Raw genomic sequence first — 23,530 nt, forward strand, 5'->3', positions numbered from 1 at the left:
ACAGAAAATTAATGCATTCTGCCCTTAATTTTTGCCCCTCCTTTTTTGTAGCAACAATACTGATGTCTTAGCTCTTAATCCTTGTGTTTCATTCAAAGAGAGATGAAAATCACAGTTGAAGACACAGGAATCCGAGGCATTGAATCCATTCAAAAGCATTAAGTAAATAGGTGAAACAGAAGCACTCATGCAGATTCTGAAGCTATGCCCGATATTCCTAAAAAGAGTATTGAGTACGAAGGAAAAAAGAAAGTACTCTTGCTTTTGTCTCCAAATTAGAATGCTGAGGTGGTTGAACGAAGAGGAAGGAAAATACAGAAAATTTAAGAGAAACACTTATTTTTTAGTACGTGGCGTTATGTCTAAAAAACCCCATGAATGTACCTTAATTAAAAAATACCTTATTTCTAAAAAAAAAAAAATCTAAGCATCACCTGAGCTTCCAGCGAATTGTAATCCCTGGTCACAGATCACCAAAATGAAAGTAATGATAAAGAGGGATCCCTGGGTGGCGCAGCGGTTTGGCGCCTGCCTTTGGCCCAGGGCGCGATCCTGGAGACCCAGGATCAAATCCCACGTCAGGCTCCTGGTGCATGGAGTCTGCTTCTCCCTCTGCCTGTGTCTCTGCCTCTCTCTCTCTCTCTCTCTCTCTCTGTGACTATCATCAATAAATAAAAAAAAAATTAAAAAAAAAAAAAAAGAAAGTAATGATAAAGAAAATGTTTGAAATATTGCAAAAATTACCAAAATGTGACACAGAGACACAAAAAGACAAAAATGGTGCAATAGGCTTGCTCCACAAAGAACCGGTTGCCACAATTCTTCAATTTATAAAAGACATAGTATTTGTGAAGTGCAACAAAGTGAAGCACATTAAAATAATGTGTATGTGCATGTGAAACCTAACTGAAAAAAAAAAACCTTTAAACACTCCTAAAAGACTCAAAAGTAGACTTGAATAAGTAAGATGGAGAGAATGACATAACATCCTAAAGAAGCCAAATTCAGTTTATTCTTATTTAACTAGATGAAAAGAAAGTTTACAGAGGAAACACAAGGCAGATGGCCCTTAAATGGGAAAAAAAAGTTCATTTATAATCAAAATAAAGGGCAAATTAAAACTATACAGGAATATCCATTTTTGTCTATTAGGTGAAAAATCCTACGACTCACCCAGTTGACAATGCTGAGGAGAAATGGGCACACTAACACATTGCTGATGAGTGTAAAACAATTTAATATATGTGGTAATATATTGTGGTATCTCTCTCTCTCTCTGTCTCTCATGAATAAATAAATAAAATCTTTTTTTTTTTTTTAAGATTTATTTATTTATTCAGAGAGAGCGAAAGAGAGGCAGAGACACAGGCAGAGAGAGAAGCAGGCTCCATGCAGGGAGCCCGACGTGGGACTCGATCCTGGGTCTCCAGGATCACATCCTGGACTGCAGGTGGCGCTAAACCGCTGAGCCACCGGGGCTGCCCAATAAATAAAATCTTAAAAAAAATAAAAGTCACAGGATATAGAACTCTGTCCCTGTATTCTAGATATGACATCACCACCACAATCTGCCGAGAATGTTTCCCACTTCCGGGTCCCCAAAGCACAAGGATCAGGCCCCTCTGTTCTTATTCTGAAGCAGAATGACCACCTCAATACGATCACACCAAAACCAGAATGGAAGACACCATAAGGGACAAGATGATCAAGAAAGGAAATATTTCACCTGGCTTAATCCCTAATGAATCAAGACATTGGTCCAAGACTCTGACACCCTTACCCTGAATTTTCACCCTTTACACCTCTCAGCTTGTAAGCCATCAGGCAGTTCACAGCTTTTGAGTGTGAACTCCCTGCTCTCCTGGGTGGCACTACACCAATCAATAAATAGCTTGTCTTCCTTCACTGCAAAAGCTTCATGTCAGTTTTTATTGGCTTGCTGCATACCAGGTGGATGAATTCTCATCTGGTTGGAATACAGTCTTCTTGTGCTGGTAGAGAAAGAGCTCCATGATATATTGTGAAGTGAAGAAAGAAAGAAAGAAAAATTGTGTATCGAGTGCTACTTTTGTTTAAAAAAGAGGGAAATGTGAACCATGTTAATGTTTCACAGGGTAAAATAAAATCTAAAGGAAAATAAGCAAATTCTGAAATGGAAAACAAAATGAAATGAGTAAGACTAATTGTCAATTGTGTAACACAGTCAACAGAGTAGATTATTTCTAATGACTTTTGAATACAGTTCTCTGATGATACATTTTTGATCAGATGCCTTCTATTTCTGTTGGAAACTTTTTTTTAAATCCCAGGTTTTGGATACCGATTGAAAAATATAGTAACCTCTGTGGAGTTCTGTGAGCTAGTATTACTCTAATTAAAATTTGACAAAAGTAGCACAGGAAAACTTGAAATCAATCGCAATTACTAGAGTTCACGCAGAAGTCCTGAACAGAATAATATAAAAATGAACCAAGTGCTACTTTTAAGGAAAAATAAACTGTGGAAGTATACGAGTTAGCCTTGGAGTGCCAATATACTTAAGGACTTAAAATGCCATCCATCCATTCATTAATTGAGGCTTACTGAGCATGCCCATGTGCTAGATACTGCTCCTGGCCCTGAGAAATTTGTGGCAGACTAGACAATCTTTTAGGGAGCTTTATGGATAGGAAAGTGAATAAATGAACCTGATAATTTCAGGAAATCATAAGAGCTTAAAGAAAGCTGTTGCTATAGCAGATTATATATATATAAATGTTTGAGAACTACCAAGTTGAGTTGAGAGCCTGTTCCGACTAGAGGCAGGGAGGGTGAGAAGAGTTCTCCAAGGACAAGACTATTTGAGCCAGGCCTGGATGAGGGAGCCACTAAATGCCCCTGTAAAGAAAAGGGTGAGATCCAGTGAGGGAGACAGAAGAGCATCATCAAAGGCATTGAGGTGTCCTAATCCCTATAAGTTGTCACCACAACACTGGTTGTGCCAGAGCTGGCTCCAGTGAGTGCAAACCTGCTTATAAGGCCCAATCATTACATTTCAGGAAATTTGCAGGTTGGTTTATCCAATGACACCATTATTAAAAAGTTAAATTACATAAAATTGCAATTAAAGAAATTTATAATGGGTGAAAATACTCACCACTTCCCAGTTATTTGCCAACATTTACTATTATCTCTGCTTCTAAAGCTATTTTCACCAATTCTATCTGAATGATAGAGTGCCATTTAATGGCATGCTGTTGCATATCTCTTTCCAACTCTGATTCCAGTAGCTAGTAGCTAGAAATCAGCCTTGTAGCATTTTTTACACCATGGGAATCAATGAATGCTATAAATCAGGACTTTACTTACTGTTTTGTTGACTATCCAACTACAAGATTTTGTTGATTATCTAGAACATCTTGGAGACAGCATGGATTAAACCTAAGAGTGGGATGTATCATAGCTATTATACTATATATAGCTCAAAATATTTTAAAAATATTCTTCCGGGGGGGCCTGGGTGGCTCAGTGTTTGGCATCTGCCTTTGGCTTAGGGCGAGGGCCTGGAGTACTGGGATCAAGTCCCACATTGGGCTCCCCTCGAGGCGCCTGCTTCTCCCTCTGCCTATGTCTCTGCCTCTCTCTGTGTGTCTCTCATGAACAAATAAATTAAATATTAAGAAAAAAAATTCTTCCAGTATTCAAAAACTATCTGACTCAGGAAGCTCATGTCATTGACATCTGAGTAATATTCTGACATACATTTTTCTGATTTGGTGAAATTTTTAAAAAAGAAATAAAAGAAAATATCCAACATTTATGTCAGCACTAAGCTCATTGATCAGTGGTGTGAGTGACTTCTGTGATGAAGTGGATAGTAGTCAAGCAATTATTTGTATTTTGATTTTGTGACACTCTTGTTAGCAATAAAATTATAAAAATGGATAGTAGACTTTGCAAGAAATAGCAACTCATTTGAAGTTATATATCTAACCTGAAAATCAAGGAAGCATTTTAGCTTAAAATTTATTTTTAAAACTATGTAAAGAAGTATTTAATAGACATTTTTTCATCAACCTTCAAGCAGTATCATGAATTTTATTAACACACATATATATATGTGTGGGGCACTTATTTTTCTCGTAAAGCCAGTCATTAAATATTTACCAGCACATCCCTGTCTAAAATATGAAAGGAAACCTCATTTAAAAATGGAGTCTGGAAGCCAGAAGGAGGAACTCTCATGTCTAGCTTTTCTGCTCTGTTGCATTCCCAAAACGAAGAAGCATATTTTACTACACCAGCAGGAGAAAGGAAGACTTTCTCTTCGCCCAGCAACAAGCTCAGCCAATAAGAAAAGACCACAACTCAGCGAATGAAAAACTATCACCACCCTGAACTCTCACTTTCCTCCAATGGGCTTTCCTTTAAAGCAGCCCCTTTCAGCCTCCTCCTTTTCTCTACCCAGTAATGTTCCTCTCCTTTGATCTCTGGACTTGCCTATGGTTTGCCACAGTTTGTGTGTCCCAAACTACAATTCCTCTCTATTCCCAAATTAACCCATTTTTTCTGGTAAAACAGGTGGCTGTTTTACTATTAAAATTGACAAAACCATACATTTGAGAGTGGCCCCTAAATGAAATGCACAGTGACAGAACAAGGAGAGGCAAAAGAATACTTTTAACACTCACTTGTTCTTTGGCTTCAAATCGTAATTTGTTTCCTGAGAGGAGGGAAGAACTCCTTCTCCCTGCACTAAAGAAAATAGATTGGAAATAAAGTCTGCTCATTATTCCCATTATAGACTTTTCTAAATTGAAGGCTTTTCCCAGGCTCCAAATCCTTGTATCTCAGACCTATGGAATAACAATAATTTAAGTAGTGAAAACAGATGATATGGCCCCTTTCCAAAAAGGACTGACTCAGTGCTCACAATACTCTGGTCTTACAGTAGAAAAATCTTAAAGACCGAAATGCATGGGCACCATTGATGTAGGAATGATTTTGGGGCAGATGGGGCTAGGCAGGGAAAGATAAGGGAAAGGCCCAGAGTCAGGCTCCTACCCATCCCAAGAAAACAGAGATTAAGACCTTAAAAACAGAAAAAAATAAACCTAGCTCCCTAGCTCCAAAATGTTAGGGAGTATCCCCTTTTAATGGCTACTAAGTCATCACAAAAATCCCAGATGTAGAGAAATGTTATAGAGGAGATATTAACCTGAGAGAATGGAAAACCTTGTTTATGCTCATGATATTTGCAGAAACATCTTGTTTATTATGATAGTTAAAAGTCCTCCATGTTTGTTCTAAATATCCACCCTGATATTGATAAGAAATTTGCCAAGTTCCCTGGTCAGTTTCCAATAAAAGACAGACCATAAAAGCCCTCAGTGGCAACCCTGCTGGGGATCCCTCTCACTTCTGAGAGCTTTCTCTATATTTCTGCTTAATAAGCTTCTAGCATTTTACTCACTCTCGGTTGTCCACGAGATTCATTCTTTGACTCTGTGAGACAAGGACCAAGCTCTCCTGCATCACCATGGGAGCATTTATAGGTTTTTCTCCTTAGAGCTCCTCCTTTGTTTGAGAAACTGTCTCTCCCATATCCATTCCAGTTAACAAATCCTTAGAGTCTTTCTAGAAACAGTGCCATTGCACAAGGTTGCTTCAGAAGAGCTGAAAGACATGCCTGGAAATAAATTCACATGTTTGACTAAAAGACAGAGGGGAGTACTCATGAGCATATTTTGCAATCCTAAAAATAAGTAGAATTAATTGTAATCAACCTGGTGAATTCGAGTGTTTATCACATCTGTAAATAATAAATTCAACAAGAAGATGCATCAGATCTTATCAAAGGAACTGTGTGATTCAGAGGCATTATAAACAAAGAAGACATAGTTAATCACAGCTTGTATTTTGCAAACTTAGATCTTTTGACAACACTTTAGTTTCTGATGATGTTTAAGTAGTTTATCTGCAGCTAGAGGCCTTGAGGACTGCCTCACATGATTCCGGTTCTGCCCCAGAACACAAAGATGATTCAATACTGGTACATCCATAAAAGTGATTGACCAAATTAGTAAGTCAATATTGCTACAGCACTATATTCATAACAATGGTTACTAAAAACACATCTGAAAATGCTCACTATAGGTACTTTAAACACTCTTAATAAACTGAGGATAATGGGATAAATATTAAAAATTATTACTGAATGGATTAAAAAAGTCTAACATCATATGTTCAATAGTGAAATAATAGTTTTATTGTCATTAATGTCAAGAACCTGTGAAAAACAGTTCTTGTCACCACCTTATGTCTTTGTTGTGGAATATTAGACAAAAATGATTAAGTATGGCATTTAACCATGGCCAACGCTAAGACAATCATACTCTCCCATGATTTAACTGTATACCTAGTGTGGTAGTCAGCTTCTGAGATGGCAACGCTCCTTTGGCAATCAGGTTATAATAGATAATGCAGCTTCTTTTAGTCAGAAAGCATCAGAACATAGCAAATGTCTGATTCTCAGCAGCACTGCCAATATAAAGAGATACTTTCATTTATCACAACTTTTATTTTATATACTCACAGTACTCTAAAAACAATCCTTGATTTGAATGACAAAGGCATCCCAAAGTAGTCCACTGAGAATTATCACCAACAGAGGAACTCCTGATGCCCATGGTTGCAGAGGATGAGAGTAGGAAGTGACCTACCTTGGCACCTCTGGCAGGTAGGGAGAACAGCCCACCCAATGGGGTCTTGAACAGCACTGGCCATGTTTTTTGGTTAGGGCATTTGTGGAGCTATCCTAGGGTAAGAGAGCAAAATACAGTTGTTTTTGGCATCATGATAACAACACAGTGTTTGAGAAAGAAAAATAAATATGTAGCCAATAGTGGCTGGGTGGGGAAACCTTATTTTAGGGCTTTTCTTTCAATGATGTAAGGACCTGGGCTTACATGGTGATGGGATTAGCAAGCAATGGAAGGAAGCATGTAAACTTTTAGTCTTAGCTCAATTGCCTCATGGCAGAGTACCCCACAAGGTGGTACAGGGAAGCCTGTTGCTGGGAATTAGACAGTTGCTATGTTCTGATGCTTTCTGACTAAAAGAAACTGTATTATCTATTACAACCTGATCACCAAAGGAGCATCACTGTCTTAGAAGCTGATTACCACACTAGGTGAGGTAGTACATGACCAGTACTGCCTTACCTCCAAGGCTGTATCATTTCTCCAAGTATATTCTAGTCAGGAGTAACCTTTCAAGGAATTTAGTATATATTAACATGGGGAAATATATAATAGGGGACTTATAATGCCTAACCATAATACTTCCTTTCAATTCATCACCAATAGTATTGAGAACCTAGAGCTGGTCCTTATTCCCATTTTATTCATTATTCTTCACCATAAAAATTAATTTTGCTCTGGCCTATGGCTCTTGAGATAGCAGTCAAGAGAATTATAGGACTGTTTTGTTCTGGGTAAATATTAGAACGTAACGTTATCTTGTAATTTTGATATATTGGTCATCAAGTCTGAGAGAGAATCTTATATTTAAATGGTCTCAGATTTATGTAAATAAAATGTACTTTCTTCCTATTGGAAAAAAAAGTAAAAGATAAGTGATTTGAAGAGAAGCCAAAGCAGAGAAAAAGCAAAACCCTACAAGTGGTTAAGAGGTATAATGAAATCACAGGTGACTAGTGTGATTACAGTTTACTACACTTGGTCCTACGGCTACAGTGAATATAAAATCACATAATATATGCCAAATTTCTGATATTTTTCCTTAATGAGATTTTATTTTTTGCTCTTTCAAAAAGAATCAATTTCATTAAAAATTTAAAATTTTTACTTAAAATACAGTTACATGACAATAGTTTCTCTGACATAATCTCATTTGAGAGGGCAGTGACTAGGGAGCAGAATGGTCGGGGCAAGAGTGATATCTAAGACCAGCAGGTACAAAACTTCTCAATTCTTTCAGAACTAACATTTGGGAAACCTCCATACTGTTTTCCAGAGTGGCTGCACCAGTCGCATTTCCACCAACAGTGTCAGAGTTAAAAACAGAACTACCCCACCATCCAGAAATTGCACTACTAGGTATTTACCCAAAGAAAGTAAAATACTAATTTGAAGAGATACATGCACCCTGAGGCCTATAGCAACATTATTGACAATAGCCAAATTATGTAAAGAGCCCAAATGTCCATTGACTGATGAATGGATAAAGAAGATGTGATAGATATAGATAATGGAATATTACTCAGCCATCAAAAAGAATGAAATCTTTCCGTTTGCAACAACATGTATGGAAGCTAGAGAGTATAATGCTAAGCAAAATAAGTTAGAGAAAGACAAATACCGTGTGATTTCACTCACATGTGGAATTTTAGAAACAAAACAAATGAGCATAGAGAAAAAAAAGAGAGGGCAAATGAAGAAACAGACTCTTAACTCTAGAGAACAAACTAATGGTTACCAGAGGGGAAGTGGGAGGGGGATGGGTGAGATAGGTGATGGGGATAAAGGAGTAAGTGCACCAGCTGTTATATGGAAGTGTTTAATCACTATATTGCATGTAGGTTAACTAACTGGAATTTCAATAAAAACTTGAAAAAAGTTTCTATATTTGGTAGAAGAATATTCATAAATTTTGGAGTTGTTTTACTTTAACATTGTTTCTGAAAGTGTTTGCTCATTGTTTTTCACATGAATGCTACAGTCCCTCAGAATACCCTACTTATCTTCACAAGTCATTTTATATCTTGAGTTGCACACAAATAAATCACTTATTTCATTGCCTTCCAAAACAATGTCATGAAGTCTGCTGTTCAATGAAGGGGGGCTATATTTTTGGATATGACTTTAATATTGACTTGATAAATTAGTCTATTTTTTTCCAGAAAACAAATTGTATATATATGTATAATGTATGAAATTTACATGGAGATTTCAAGTAGTAAACCAAAAAATTATATTTAACCTAAAAATTCATGATCAAATATCTCCTTCCCAGTCCTCTTATTCACTTTTTATATGTTATTTTATTAACTATTTATTGTTAAATTTTAAAAACATAAATTAAAAAACCATAGATTTTAACAGGGCTTTTGCTTTCAAATCAAATGTAACATTTGTAAAAAAAAAAACAACAACCAAAAAACCAAGACCCAAAAAGTGTTAAATTCAAAATTTGCTCAAAGGGCATCTGTGCCTAGTTATTACTTATTTCACTGAAAAAAGCACTTAGTAAAACAAGACTAGTAGTATTCATAACATATGGGCCAAATATATCTCAACCTGAAGTCCAATATGATGTTTGATGACAAAATATCATACTGTTTCCAGGAGAGATGGGCTGCAACACTAAATCTTTATATCACCATCACTATTTGATGACATTTTGTGATTTATTTAGAAACATTAATCAAGGAATTCTCTAGGTAATTTACTTATTGCACAGTATATAAACATCTAAAAACAAAACAAAACAAAAATGACCATTTTAGCAAAGCAGTCAAAGACATTTCTATGAGAAAACAAACACAAAATACTCTTTTTTAACTATGAGGCTATGAGATAAAACAATGGAATCCACATACCCAACAAATTATCACATTTACCCAAAAGTTATGGAGATTTGGGGCACATATAACAAAAATGTGTAGTAATGGGAAAAGTCTACAGCTTCTTAAGAAGATTAACCTAAGATTAGAAGAAATGACATCATTTGATAGCTAAGAATGATCACTTATGAAAGTCACTTGTTCTTTGAAGTAGGTGTTCTCTCTCCCTTTCTGTGTGTATGTGTATGTATTTCTGTGTGTATGTATCTCTGTGTGTGTGTGTGTGTGTGTGTTAGCTGTGGGGGTTTTTCCCTTCAAAAAAAAGGTAGAAAAATTATGGAAAATATGAAAAGAAAATGGAATCACAGATGAATTACACAAAAACATATTTCATTTTTATTTATGTAGAAAACATAATAGTATAGTCAACTTAATGAGGAACATGCTCAAAATTGGTCAATGCTGATCAATGTATTTCCTGCCTTAAAGATTAGATATCCACTCTGGGACTCTGGGATAACAGGAAATAATGAGCAAACTATGATCCAAATGGTTCAATATTCAATAATACAAAAAAAGACAAGTCTACAGCTATATCAGTCCATCCAGTCAGGAGAGAGAAACCACAAAGTAAACTGAATGAGCAAAGTTTAATATGAAGAATTATTAACTCAACAGCCTGGAGAAAGGAGAAGATGGCTAGTGAGAAAGAAGAGAACTCTAAGTCACAGAGCTTCGAGGAGCAGAGGAAAAGGCCCACTGCCACCCTTCAGGCTGAAAGGAAGTACTAGGGATGGAGATCCAGACCTCACCAGTGATGGGGCATGTGGAGCTCAGTGGACTGCAAAGAAGCTTCTGGAGCATTGTACCTGCAGGACTGGCTGGAAATCCAGGCTCTGGGGTGTGAGGGAATGCTCCTCACTGGGAAGGGTCTGCTCGTGGCCTGCAGGCAGCTGTGCCCTGAGGGAGCCAGTTCAGAAGACAGGCAGCTACAGAGGTTCCACACCTCTCTGCAGAAGCCCAAGGTGGTCCTGGAGCTTGGGGAGCGGGTGTGGGCAGCCACACCCACTAAGCAAATGCTTCTCCTCCATAATGTCTCTCCAGTGTCCTTGTCTGATGCGGCTTCTGTGCCAGCTGACAAAGGTCTAACATTTAAGAAGGGCCAAGTCCATTCCCCAGAGCAGGCCAATGGTAACTGCAGCTGAAAGCAATAGAATCAATGACTGGTAGGGCTGGCTGGCCTCTCTGAGGAAAAATGTGAAGCTTCAGAGAGTTCCCGACAGCATCCCCAGGGGTCCCTATCTCCAATTCTTGCCACTGTGGTTCAGAAGGACCTGAGGAGGTGAGACAGGCAGTTCTACCCCAAGGCTTCTTTGTTGTTATTGTCCTGTCATCTTCCTGAGGTTGCACAGAGCTGAATATTAATTCAGTAGCTCAACGAAGCCAGAGGGAAATAGGCTTTTTCTATTTTTCTATTCTACTCCTGTGTAGAATACATGATGGTTCACAGATACTTAGCGGCCTTCCTTGGAGGAAGGATTGTACTTCTCTGCCATATGCTGTCCACCTGGATCATGTGACTTGCCTTGATCAATGTAATTTGAGCAGAAATAACAGGTTTAATTTCCAGCTGTACATTTTTCCACGTACTCTCTTTCTTCTGCCACCAGACTGGCAATATTTCAGATGGAGGCTGCCCATCAGCCTGGCCTCAGCATGAAGATAATGTGGAACAGAGATGCTGCCAGTCTGTGCTACACATGTAACATGGAGAATGAAATAAGACATCATGGACGAAGGTTCCACTTGTTAGCACAGCATAACTGCACCTCTCTTAACCAACACAGAATTTAGTGCAGAGCGTAGCCTAGGATGATTGAAAACAAAAACACACATAACCAGTTTTTGGCATTGGCTTCAGGGATGGGATGGGGAAAAAGAAACTGTTATTAAGGTTTAATAGGACAGTTGTCCCTAATTTGCACTCGTGAAACATTTAGAAATTTTCTCTTATGATAATTTACAGGCAATTTCCCTATCAAGCCTATTATTTCTGGTGAAGTTTTTGGCAAAACAAATGCAAACTATGTGATTTGCTCCTGACTACGTTTGACAGAATTACAAAGAGGACAATCTGAAAAGCCATCAGCCAGTTTGCAAATGGGAATGAAAGAAACTGAGGGAGAAACTAAAAATTCTCAACTGCAACACTGAAAAGGTAAAATAGAGAAATTATTTAGGTAAGAAAGTCCTTTTTAAGCTTGGCCTTCTGCAACTACCAAATCAAGGTGTGACCATTTCAAAAAAATCCCTCAGTGGACCAAGATAATGTCCTGTAAATAACTTTAGTTGGCAAAATGGCCCAAGAAAATGAAACTAAGGTGATGGCTTTCCTATTGAAGTGTAATAGTGTAATATCCAAAATCGGGAGGTAGGAGGAGAAGAGAGGGTTAAAAGAAGGGGGGAGGGAAGGAGAGATTACATTGAGAATCACATGTCAAGAGGAGTTATGGGTATGGCTGTTGGCATGTGTAACTGATAAGTTTTGGAATACAGGTGAGGTTTGGGGGGATGAAGTCTGGGGCCAACAAGCAAGGAAGAATTCTTGAGACATCATAAAACCAATGGTGGTTTTATGAAAGCACAGGGACAGGACCTGCAGGCAGGAAGAGCTGCTGCCCCAAGTTTGTGAGGGGTGGCTGATTATATACCTTGGAGTTGGGGGAGGAAGAGAGGTTTTCTTTATTTTATTTTATTTTTATTTAAATTCGATTTGTCAACATATAGTATAACACCCAGTGCTCATCCCATCAAGTGCCCTCCTCAGTGCCCGTCACTCAGTTACCCCAACACCCCCCACCCTCACCCCCACCTCCCCTTCCACAGCCCTTTGTTTGTTTCCCAGAGTTAGGAGTCTCTCATGGTTTGTCTCCCTCTCTAATTTTTCCCACTCAGTTCCCCTCCGAAAAGAGAGGTTTTCAAGAGGCTCTTTTGTATGCTTAAGAGGACCTACAAGATACTGGGGTCCTTGTCATTGTCAAATTAAGGTTGTTTTTCCCTCTAGTAAAGCATTAACATTAAGATAGTTGGGAGTTTCCTTTTGGAAGTTAGGTTATTGATAAGAATGCTTTTTTTCTTGTAAATCACTAAAACATTTTGTAAACTGAGGGAGACTCATGTCTATAGGACTATAAACTCGATAAATTACCAATTTGTTCTTCCTTTCCCTTAGCTTTAGGGCAGCCAGGAGTGCCTGAGGAATTTCACACACATCCCACCTAGGTGGGGTGGGTCGTTTATGGGGTGTAAGCTTCTGCTTTGTCCTCATCTAGCCTTCTGTTCCCTCATCAGAACTAAATATACAAGAAAACTGATTAACATTCTGAGTGATAGAATATCAAAGAGCTACCAACCTGGATAAAAAAGGCTTTAAAGGGGCTGTGAGTGATCATAGGTTAAAGTGTCACTTGAGAATCACTCATTTTTTTATTGTCAGAGGTGGGCCAAGAAATCTGCTCAGTCTATAAGGACTCTTCAAATATGGCCAAAGAGGATGACAGAAAAGGATGAACCAACCAGAGGGTAAAGCCAAGAGCCATGAAGAAAGATGTTTTGGGAGTACTGCTGTACCTCCCAGGTACAGAAGGATCATTAGGGACTATGTGCCATCTCTTGAAATAGCTACCTATGTGATTTCAGATTTCTTTGAACTAGCTACTACTGTGTGTTCACTCTGTTTGCAGTTGCCTTACCCATGTTCTAGCTTAGACAGTGGGTAGGTGTAGAGCAGAAGGCATCTCGTTAATCTATGGGTTTCTGGAACAAGAAGCCACATTCTGATGGATGAGATAATATCAGAAGAATCTTGAACATCGGGGCAGCCCGGGTGGCTCAGTGGTTTAGCACCGCCTTCGGCCCAGGTTGTGATCCTGGGGACCTGGAATCAAGTCTCATGTCGGGCACCCTGCGTAGAGCCTGCTTCTCCCTCTGCCTGTGTCTCTGCCTCTCTCTCTGTGTGTCTCTCATGAATAAATAAATGAAATTAAAAAAAAAAAAAGAATCTTGAGCATCAGGCCTGGCTGTCTGGTTAAATGAGACTTTTGAGTAGGCTGTCTTAGGAAGGAAGAAAGTATATTTTGTGTGCAGAAAGGAGAGTTCACTGAACACAGTTTAACAGAAGCCTGGACTGTGATAGGCTGTATTAGTTTTCAAAAATATTCCCTGGCCTTCCTTTGGAAAGGATTATATTTCTCTACCTTGGTTCTCCTGGGCTTGGCCACATGACTTGCTTTGTCCCATGAAATGTGAGTAGAACTGACATCCAGGCAAAACCTGTAAAACTTTTTTTAAGCCAGCACCCAGTTCATCATGATTTATTTTTAGTTCTGCCAGAGACAAGCCATGTTCCAGATAAAACCTCGTTCATAAAACTGAGTCCTAGAGTCAGGAAAACATGATGCACAGCTACAGCCAGCATACAATGGACATGAATCACCAACATCACATAAACTTTTGTTGTTATAAGTAACTGAGATTTTGGGGCCATTTCTTACCTCATCCCAATCCTGACTGATAAAATCTATCAGTTTATTGGCTTTATCCATATTCTTGCTATCTTATGGTCTTCCCACAGTGCTACACTTTCAGACCTTACACCTACAGTCAAGACAGAGAAAAAGGAAAAAAAGACAAGGCATAGGCCTACTTTTTTTAATTGGTCAACAGCCAGAAATGTGTAATTCCAAGGAAAGCACAAAAATGAGGTTTTTGTTTTTATAGCCATTAATGGTAGAGAAATCTAGGACATAGAAATTTAGAAACTTTACCTATGGTTTGTAATTTTTATAGTTTATTACAAGTAAAATAACGTAAGTAAAATTCTTTGCTCAAATCTGGTCTTCTTCTCTAACCTGTCTGCTACTATTCACTTTTCAGTGTTCTCAACTAACTGTTCCATGCATCCATCCTACCCAGGTTACAAATTTGCATTCATGTTTTTTGAACCTATTTCTTTAGATTTTTGTTTGGAGTTGCATTCTTCAACCTTTTTTCCCCCTCTTAATAATCTTCTGGGATTACTATCCAAACATCATATTAGAGGTTTCTTGGAAAAAATATTTTCAAGTGTTTTACTTTTTATTTTTATTTATTTATTTTTAAGATTTTTATTTATTTATTCATGAGAGACACAGAAAGAGAGAGGCAGAGACACAGACAGAAGGAGGAGAAGCAGGCCCCATGCAGGGAACTCAACTTGATCCTGGGACTCCAGGGCCAAAGGCAGGAGCTAAACTGCTGAGCCACCTGGGCTGCCCCATGTTTTACTTTTTAAATAACATCATGAGACATTTGAAATCAACTTGGGGATTTGGGCATTTTGGTAGAACTGTAAGTGTAAAGGCCCCAAGGCAGGAACGACTTTCAGGGGGAGGCAAAGGGAGAGTGGATGGAGTAGAGTCAGCAGGGAGCAGGGCCAAGTTGTGAAGTCTGGAAGCACCTTAAAGAGATGAAATTTGGTCCTATTTTGTCCATTTTGTCCTAATTTCACTGAGAAGGCTTTGGAAGACTTTAAACCAGTAAGTAGTGGATTTACATATTTATGTAAATTATAATATATGTATTTACATTTTCAACATTCTACTGTGGGGAGATGAGCTGAAAGAGAGAGGACAAACAGTGGAGCCGGTAAGAGTCTACTTTATTTACCCCAGGGGCAGGTGATTGCATTAGGAATGGAGGAAATGAAAAGCAATGGGACTTGGGAAAAGGTCTGAAGGCAGAGCTGATAGAACATGCTGGTGGATTCAACACTCACTGAGGGAAAGACTAATTAGCAGACTAATTAATGAAGACTCCAAGGTTTGGGGCAATATTAACTGGTGAAATGGTGATGCCATCAGCCAAGATGGGGAGCCTGGGACAAGGGTAGTAATGGAGGGGGTTTAGGAGTCCTTCATGTGAAGACTGAGATGACCCCTGGATACTCAAGGAAAGATGAGGGTGGCTGAAAGGCTGAAGAGCTGAAGTTCTGGCTCAGGAAGAAGTCAGAGGAAGAGCAGGTAAAGAAAAGAGACTGTAGGCTCACCTTGGGAGTGAGTCTGAATAAGGAAGAAATTCAAGGCCACAGTCCTGGGCATACCAACATGAGAAGTTACAGAAAACATGAGGACCTGCTAAAGGGATTCAGAAGGAGGACCCAATAAGGCATGAGGAAAATCAGGCCTGAATCATGGGTGACTATCAAGTGAAACAATCCAGGGAAGGAATGAGTGACAGAAAGCTGTCAGCCTTACCAGATAAAGCCTTGGAACTGGCCACCGGATTTACCAGAATGGGAGTCATTGATGGCTTTGCCAAGGGCCTTCTTGTCTCAAGTAGGCTCAAGAAAGAACTGGAGCCAAGGGGATGGAACACAAGTATATGTGAGTCTTCTGAAATGTTCTGTTACGGAAGGGAGCAGAATCACAGGTTGTGAATTTTCCCAGAAAGCTCAATGGTCTTTGTCCAATAGCTATCATCAGAAAACCACAAAAGTCATTTGAGTCAACCAAAATGGATATTAAGTCTTTGCCCTGTGAAGAACCTACTTCTACTAAATGGTCCTGGTGGAGACAGGACTCAAAGGGGACATGACATACCCTACCCTAATGAGGAACATAGTGAACAGCATTGCAAACAGGGGATATGGGGTATCCGGATCCTACAAGCAGGAACACTGATTCTAGTGGGGAGATTAGGCAAGATGAAAAGTGACCTCAGTTGGCCATGGAACCTGAGGAAGGTCTAATGAGCTTGGTCTACCAGTCAATTAATAAAAGTTACAAATTAAACCACTCACCCAAAACAATCTTCCCATTAAGTAACATAAAGGCTAAAGGTTTTGAGGTAATCATTTACCTCCTGGAGCAATACAGGGCAATGCAGAAAATTCTGAAAAGCTTAAGGGAATCTACTGGAAAGGAATAAGGACCTCGCACTCTAACTCCCTCAGATTAGCTTTCAATCTTTCCCCTTAATATTCTGCTTTTGAGATGATGGAAATTGGTCTTTCTCTCATTTGCTCTCTTGGGATGGAGGTTGTGGGGTAGGGAAAAGAATTCTTCTTTCCTAAGATAATTCTGAAAAGTAAAGGAGGATATCACCTTATTCTAAAAGAAACAAAAGCCCCAGAACTCCAGAGAATAAAACTTCGGGGAATAAATTCATCCAAAAGAACAGTTTCAGAGCCGGAGTCCGAATTATCTGAAGCATGTGGAGGTGAACCAGCAATTTTAAACTATGCTTTTAAGGGTTAACATCACCCAAATATTGGGACCAGACTAGATACCTTTAGTTTAAGATTCTTTATTGGGCTTATTTTTGTGGGATGTAATAATAATAATAATAATAATAATAATAATAAAGCACTGACCACATCTGTGGTGAGACAATGAATACAAAAGCTGAATTCTGGGGCAAAGGAAGATTTTTATCAGGGCTAAAAGATCAAATTAACCAAAACAGATGAGACCTCTCCAGTGAATTTATGCATGGGGAAAAGCAAAACAAAATGCAATCCTGTGACTTTGGGAAGTAGTTACTGGGTGAAGAGTTTGGGGCAAAGGATTTTGATTTTGGAGTTATGAATATGAGCCGCCAGCTGCTTCCTATATGGAGGAAATGTTCAGTGCTGAGACCAGATATAAAAACATGGGAGCTACTAATAGCTCAGCAAGGGAACCTTATAGAAGAGTCTCACTCCAGGGTGAACTAGTGAAGAGCAGAAGAGCAAGACAAGGGTTAATGCAAAGGGAATAAACACAGAATCAGTCTTGGCCAGGGAGTAGGACAGTAAATTGATAGAATGACTCATTCAATATCCTTGCAGGTTTGTTCCTCATTTACTTAGTCTGTAAGTAAATAGATAAAAATGAGGACTTTCAAATTTATATTTCTACCTGAGCCCCCTTGTCTCAAGCTACAGATTCATAGACACAATGCTTACCCGACCATCTTCCCTTCTGGGTCTAACAGTCATCTCAACACCAACTGCAGAATGAAACTCCCAGTTTTCTTCTGGAAACCTGCTTCCCTCCCACTTGCTTTCCCATCTCTGTGGAGTATAACACCATTTAGTCATTTGTACAAGCCATAAATCTAGAAGTCTCCAATAATCTCTCCCATTCTCTCATCCCCTACCCACCTCATTAGCAATTCTTATTGGCTTTCACTCCAAAACAGATCCTCAGTCTGGTCTGCATTCCCTTCTATATATTTGACCAGCATTACCAGATTAATGTATCTTAATCTTAAAACCAGAACTTGGGACAATGTAGATGAGAGCTGTCATTGTCTCAATGTGATTTTTTTTCTTTTCATAATTTTCCATTCACTTATAAATACATAAATTACATAAGGTAATGTTATGCAGATGTATGTTTTACTTATTTATTACCTTGGTACTTACTGTTCTACAACTTGCTTTTTTCTCTTTGTTAGATTTTTATTTTAATTCCAATTAGTTAACACACAGGGTTGTGTTAGTTTCAGGTGTACATTATAGTGATTCATCACTTTTATACAACACCCATTTTCATCACAAGTGCCCTCCTTAAGGCCCATCCCCTACCCATATCCCCTCTGGTGAATATCCTGTGTTCTCTAGAGTTAAAAGTCTGTTTCTTTCTCTCTCTCTGTTTTCCCTTTGTTTGCTTGTTTTGCTTCTTAAATTCCACATACAAATGAAATCATATGGTATTTCTCTTTCTCTGACTTATTTTACTTAACATTATATTCTCTAGCTCTATCCATGTTGTTACAAATGCAGGATTTCATTCTTTTTTATGGCTGAGTAATATTTCATTGATGGACAGGGGGCTGCTTCCATATCTTGGCTCTTGTAAATAATGCTGCTATAAACATAGAGGTGCATGCATCCCTTTGAATTTACAACTTGCTTTTTTCACTTAATATGTCCTTTAAATCTTCAATACGTAGAAAGATTTTATTAGTTCTTTTTGATGACTATATAATATTCCAAAAATATATGTACTTTACTTTATTTAACTACTCAAACATTAATGGCTGCTAGTTAGCTGCTAATTTTTCACTTTTACAAATATTGCTACAAGGATTATCTTGGGACAAGCGTTTGTGTGCCTGTGCATGTTATTCCCTGGCAGATGCCATGAAGCAGCAGTACCAAGTGGAAAGATGCCCTGACTCCCCAAACAATAGCTTATTTCCCCCACATTTTTGTCTAACCTCGGGATAAGTCTTTTAAATATTTATGGAAGCATACTGGTAAGAAATAATAAGATCTTGTTCTTCTAATATCCATGTCTTTGATAGTAAGGCAGGGTGCATTTTGCCATGTCTATTCTTCATCTGTGTTTCTGTATTGTATTGTACTGATAGTTCCTACTCTTCACCTACTTTCTTATACTGTCTTTAAAAAAAAAAAAAAAAAAAAAAAAAAAAAAAAATTATTATTGGGATCCCTGGATGGCGCAGCGGTTTGGCGCCTGCCTTTGGCCCAGGGCACGATCCTGGAGACCCGGGATCGAATCCCACGTCGGGCTCCCGGTGCATGGGGCCTGCTTCTCCCTCTGCCTGTGTCTCTGCCTCTCTCTCTCTCTGTGACTATCATAAATAAATAAATAAATACCTAAAAAAAAAAATTTAAAAAAATTATTATTATCTTGAAGGTTAAAAAAACACTGCTTTCTTATCTGATATCATAATGTATTTACTTTCTATCCCTCCACCCCCGCCAAGTGACCTTTTATGGTATCTATCGTTACAGATAAGTTTCATGTATTTTGTATCCCGGAGGACCCTTATGATATGTCTAGGTATAGCTTTAACTTAATTTCTCTGGCTTCAGACTCACTGTGATTCCTGACTCTGAGAAATACTGTTTCACTTATTCTGGAAAAGTCCTTTTATTTCTTAAAGCATTAGCTCTCCTTGTTTCTATTCATTTTCTTTTCCCAAAAGTCATATTCAACATATACCAGACATTTTCACTCTATTTTCCAAGTCCCCTAACTTTGCTACCATAAGTCATTATCACTCTGAGCTTTACTCTGTATAATTTACTTAGTCTGTAAAACTTATTCTGTATAAATTACTTTATTCTGTGTAATTCTGTTGCAGCTTCTATTGTAATTATTCAGTCATTAGCTAGTTGTCTAATGACTAATGACTTAGTTTCTAATTTCAATGCCTAAATTTGCCTTTTGTATTTCAAGTAGTGACTTTTTTAAAGATTTTATTTATTTATTTATTCATGAAAGACACACAGAGAGAGAGGCAGAGACACAGGCAGAGGGAGAAGCAGGCTCCATGCAGGGAGCCCGATGTGGGATTCGATCCCTGGACTCCAGGATCACGCCCTTGGCCAAAAGCAGGTGCTAAACCACAGAGCTACCCAGGGATTCCCACAAGTAGTGTCTTTCTTAAATTTGCTTGTTCTTTTGGGTATCTTCTTACATTTTAGAGTCTAGCCTTTATTTCTTCTATTATTTTAAGCATGCTTATATAAGGCATTTATCAGTTTATCCTACTCTTGGAAGTTCTCAGAAAGTTGATCCTGCTACGTGTTGAGTCTGAGGACTTGCCTTGGATGGTTGCTTCTGTGAGTGTTTATAATTTTGGATCTGGAAGTCATATGAAGTGGAGCTTCATCTTCAGTAATTTTATGTGATCTGTGTTAAGGAAATTGGCTTGGGCCCAGTTCTTAGTTCAGTTTTTCACCTGAGAGAGAGTTCTCAGACAATGAAAATAGTGTGAACTGCCACCCCCAGGAGAGGCTCTTTCTTTGCAAATCAGAGCTCAGGATGATGTAAACTATCACTGTTTCCCAGTTGCAATGGACAGAGGAAACTCAGTTTTGAACCACTTTGAAGGTTCTGGCTCATAATAAGATCTCCATTATAATTGCCTTCTTAGCAGAGGTCTAAGACTTCATCTCTCATTCCCAGAGACCTAGATCTTAAGACCATGCATCACTGAAACTGATGTCTACTTCCCACCCCAGTCTCAAAGTCAACTGAAGTTTGTTCATACTGCAAAATTTTCATTACATCCATGGGGATAACTCTTACTATCTTTGAAGCTATATATTTAAAAAGATGTTTGCCATATTTTATGTGGTATATCTAGATGTTTTATAATACAGTTTTTCAGGTAATTTAAGAAATTGAAATCTTCCAGATGAAATTTCAAAGGAGATTGTCAAGTTTTAACATCCATCCAGTTGATACACGTATCTGTTGAGAGACATAGGAACACGGAACTGGAAAGGATACTACAGTCCATGAAGGCAATCTAGACCAGACCCTTCATTTCAGAGAAGCAGAGACTAAGACTCAGGGTAACTGTGAGTTACTTCCCCGGGCCACACAACTGGCTAGTGATAGAATCTGCACAACAAATGAGGTCTCCTGAACCCTAATTTAGCACTTTCCCCTTCAAATATTTCCCCCTAATTCTTAGAATTGGGGCAGTGTCATGTGTGATAAAGGACACTTGTCACCCTGTATTTGCTTTGGCATTCTTTTATTTCAGTAGGTGAATAGCAGTCTCTGGGAGAAGAGAACCAAAATGCTTATTAGAGCAGACGCCAAGGCAGTGGGAGATACTTCCAGTGATGGTAATCTAAACGTGGCTCAAGCGCGAATCTCTAGGAAAGGTAAAATCATGTACTGGTTACTTTCCTTTCGGTGATATATAGCATGATACTGCCACCTATTGCCAAGAATTCTATATAGCTATAAAGCATTGTTTTATGGAGAATTATTTCACTTCTTGCAGGAAACCTTGAAGGTATAAAGGACAAGTAGATATCAAGACATTATTTATAGATGAATGAAAAAATTCAGAGCAGATGCTAAGTAGAAAATATGGAAACCAGTCTTGGTTTTTCTGATTCTAAGTCTAGGAGCATCCAATTAGATCTCTCTGCTCATAAAGATCCAGACCTGCCTCAAAGAGGATAGGCTTTTCCTTTCTTTTCCATCATAAAAGTCATTTTTCCTCCTCCATGTTGTCTATATTACAACTTAGTGTTTTTCTATAATATATCATAAGAAAACCCGTTGAACACCTTATTTTCCTCTAAACTCTTAATGGTTCATAATTATGTGATTCATTAATTCTCTTACGGATACAGACTTTTCATAAGATAACACCTTTGAAAAGCAGAGCACTGACCAAGGTGGGTCAACACCTTGGTCAACCGCCTATTAAGAAGAGATCATTTTGGGATGCCTTGGTGGCTCAGTGGTTGAAGGTCTGCATTTGGCTTTGGTCATGATCCCAGGGTCCTGGGATTGAGTCCCGCATCGAGCTCTCCACAGGGAGCCTACTTCTCCCTCTGCCTGTCTCTGCCTCTTTCTGTGTCTCTCATGAATGAATAAATAAAATCTTAAAAAAAAGATCATTTCAAGAATGTAAACACAGTCAAATATTATTCATAAGAATTATAATGAGCCTACATAAACATACTCAATAATCACCACAGCATCTTGAGATGGCTCTATTATTAACCCCATTTTACAGGTGGAAAACTGAGGCTTCAGAGACTCAGTAATTTGCCCAAGAACACACAGCTGTATGTAGAGCAGATCCAGGTGTCTGACTCTATGATTCAAATACATTTCATAAAGCTCATGCATTTATCTCAAAATAATAAGAAACAGGACAGGATAGCTTCATACAATAAAAATGCAAGTCCCACCAACAAACATAAGTCCCAGCAGCACACTTAGTGGTGTGATGCAAGAAACCTGCTCAATGAATTCAGATATGGCAGGAGTGCCTGCTCCCATGGCTCTTATTTAACTGGTTATAGACTGCTAGTGAATAAATTCCCCAAGAGGATGAAATGTTACAAATGACAAGAATAATCATATATTGTTTTCCATTATTAGTACTTAACACCTGTATGTGGGTTTGGTTTTTTGGTCTAAACTCAAAGAAAGGAAATATGAAAATAATAGAGAAAGGACTCAGTTATAGAAACAATACAAAGTCTCTTAAGAAACTTGTGTGGACTCTAACTGAAGAGAACTAACTGTAAAATTCCAGCTTGGGCCAGAGAAAAAGACATGAATCCATAGGCAGCCCCGTATTCTTGGTTGAGAGAAGTCAACACTGTACACGTGGCAATTGCTCGCAATGTCATTTGCCGTATCTATAGGATATTGATCAAAACTCCAACGTAAATTCATGTGGATGGGGGAGGGGATAGTCTCAAGTGAATGCTGCCAGAGTTAAACCAAAGGTGAGGGTCTGTCATAACAACAGGAGACAGTGCTGGCCATTTTATCTGCATGTGCTTCCTTGTAGGAGCCAGGAAACGGGACAACCACATGCCTTGAGGACAGGATCACATATTTTACCGCTAGAATTTCTCTAGAGGGACAGTTGATGGATCCTTCTACCTGCTACCAAACTAATGTACCTGGACTGAGTCCAGGGCTAACCCCAGGCCCCTCATGGATCACGCAAATTTCGTGCGAGCCCAGATTACAGTATTGAGATGAAGTTGAAATGCTTCTGAAGTCTGATCTAGCCTACCTTTCAAGTCTTGTCTCCTCCCAGCCTGCTAATCTGCCGAGTTCCTGGGTAATAGACTGGGGCCCTTTGGAGTCATTTCTAACAACTCCTCTCTCTTATTATCCATTCCCATCAACCACCAGCTCCAGCCATTTCTCTGTCCAATTTTACTTTTTTTTCCACTCCCACTGTCATGAGCTCATCCCAGAGCCCTGCCTGGAAAACTTTCCTAGTACTTGCTCTGGCCAGTTCCACACCTTCTTCAAGTCTTCACTTAAGTAATGATTCTGAGGAAGTTACTGACCCCCTCACCTCCTAGGGGGACAGGTGTCCACTAGATATTTGCAAAGCAACATCTGCTGTCTCTCTATTTCTGCTCCACAGATTGCAGTCTTCTCCCTCTTCCAGACTTAGGAAAGGTGG

General features: G+C 38.7%; 2 protein-coding genes across 2 annotated transcripts in view; one reads left to right on the plus strand and one right to left on the minus strand.

Annotated features, from left to right (window-relative positions):
• LOC119877864 (histone H2A type 1-H-like) overlaps positions 1-23,530 on the plus strand; it is a 34,544-nt gene that overhangs the window by 10,829 nt on the left and 185 nt on the right. The window contains exons 3-6 of the mRNA XM_038583973.1: positions 11,592-11,783; positions 20,762-20,927; positions 21,116-21,239; positions 22,898-23,176. Coding sequence (XP_038439901.1) covers positions 11,592-11,668 — 77 coding nt within the window. The 3' untranslated portion in view covers positions 11,669-11,783; positions 20,762-20,927; positions 21,116-21,239; positions 22,898-23,176. The remainder of the gene's footprint in view (positions 1-11,591; positions 11,784-20,761; positions 20,928-21,115; positions 21,240-22,897; positions 23,177-23,530) is intronic.
• The window catches only part of SLC17A1 (solute carrier family 17 member 1), a 78,845-nt gene continuing 61,611 nt past the window's right edge, over positions 6,297-23,530 (minus strand). The window contains exons 13-14 of the transcript XR_005384409.1: positions 6,702-6,796; positions 6,297-6,519 (exon numbers count right to left, since the gene is read on the minus strand). The gene's annotated coding sequence lies outside the window, so the exon portion shown is untranslated. The remainder of the gene's footprint in view (positions 6,520-6,701; positions 6,797-23,530) is intronic.

Source organism: Canis lupus, chromosome 35 (assembly GCF_011100685.1).
Source record: "Canis lupus familiaris isolate Mischka breed German Shepherd chromosome 35, alternate assembly UU_Cfam_GSD_1.0, whole genome shotgun sequence".
NCBI classification, from domain to species: Eukaryota; Metazoa; Chordata; class Mammalia; order Carnivora; family Canidae; genus Canis; species Canis lupus.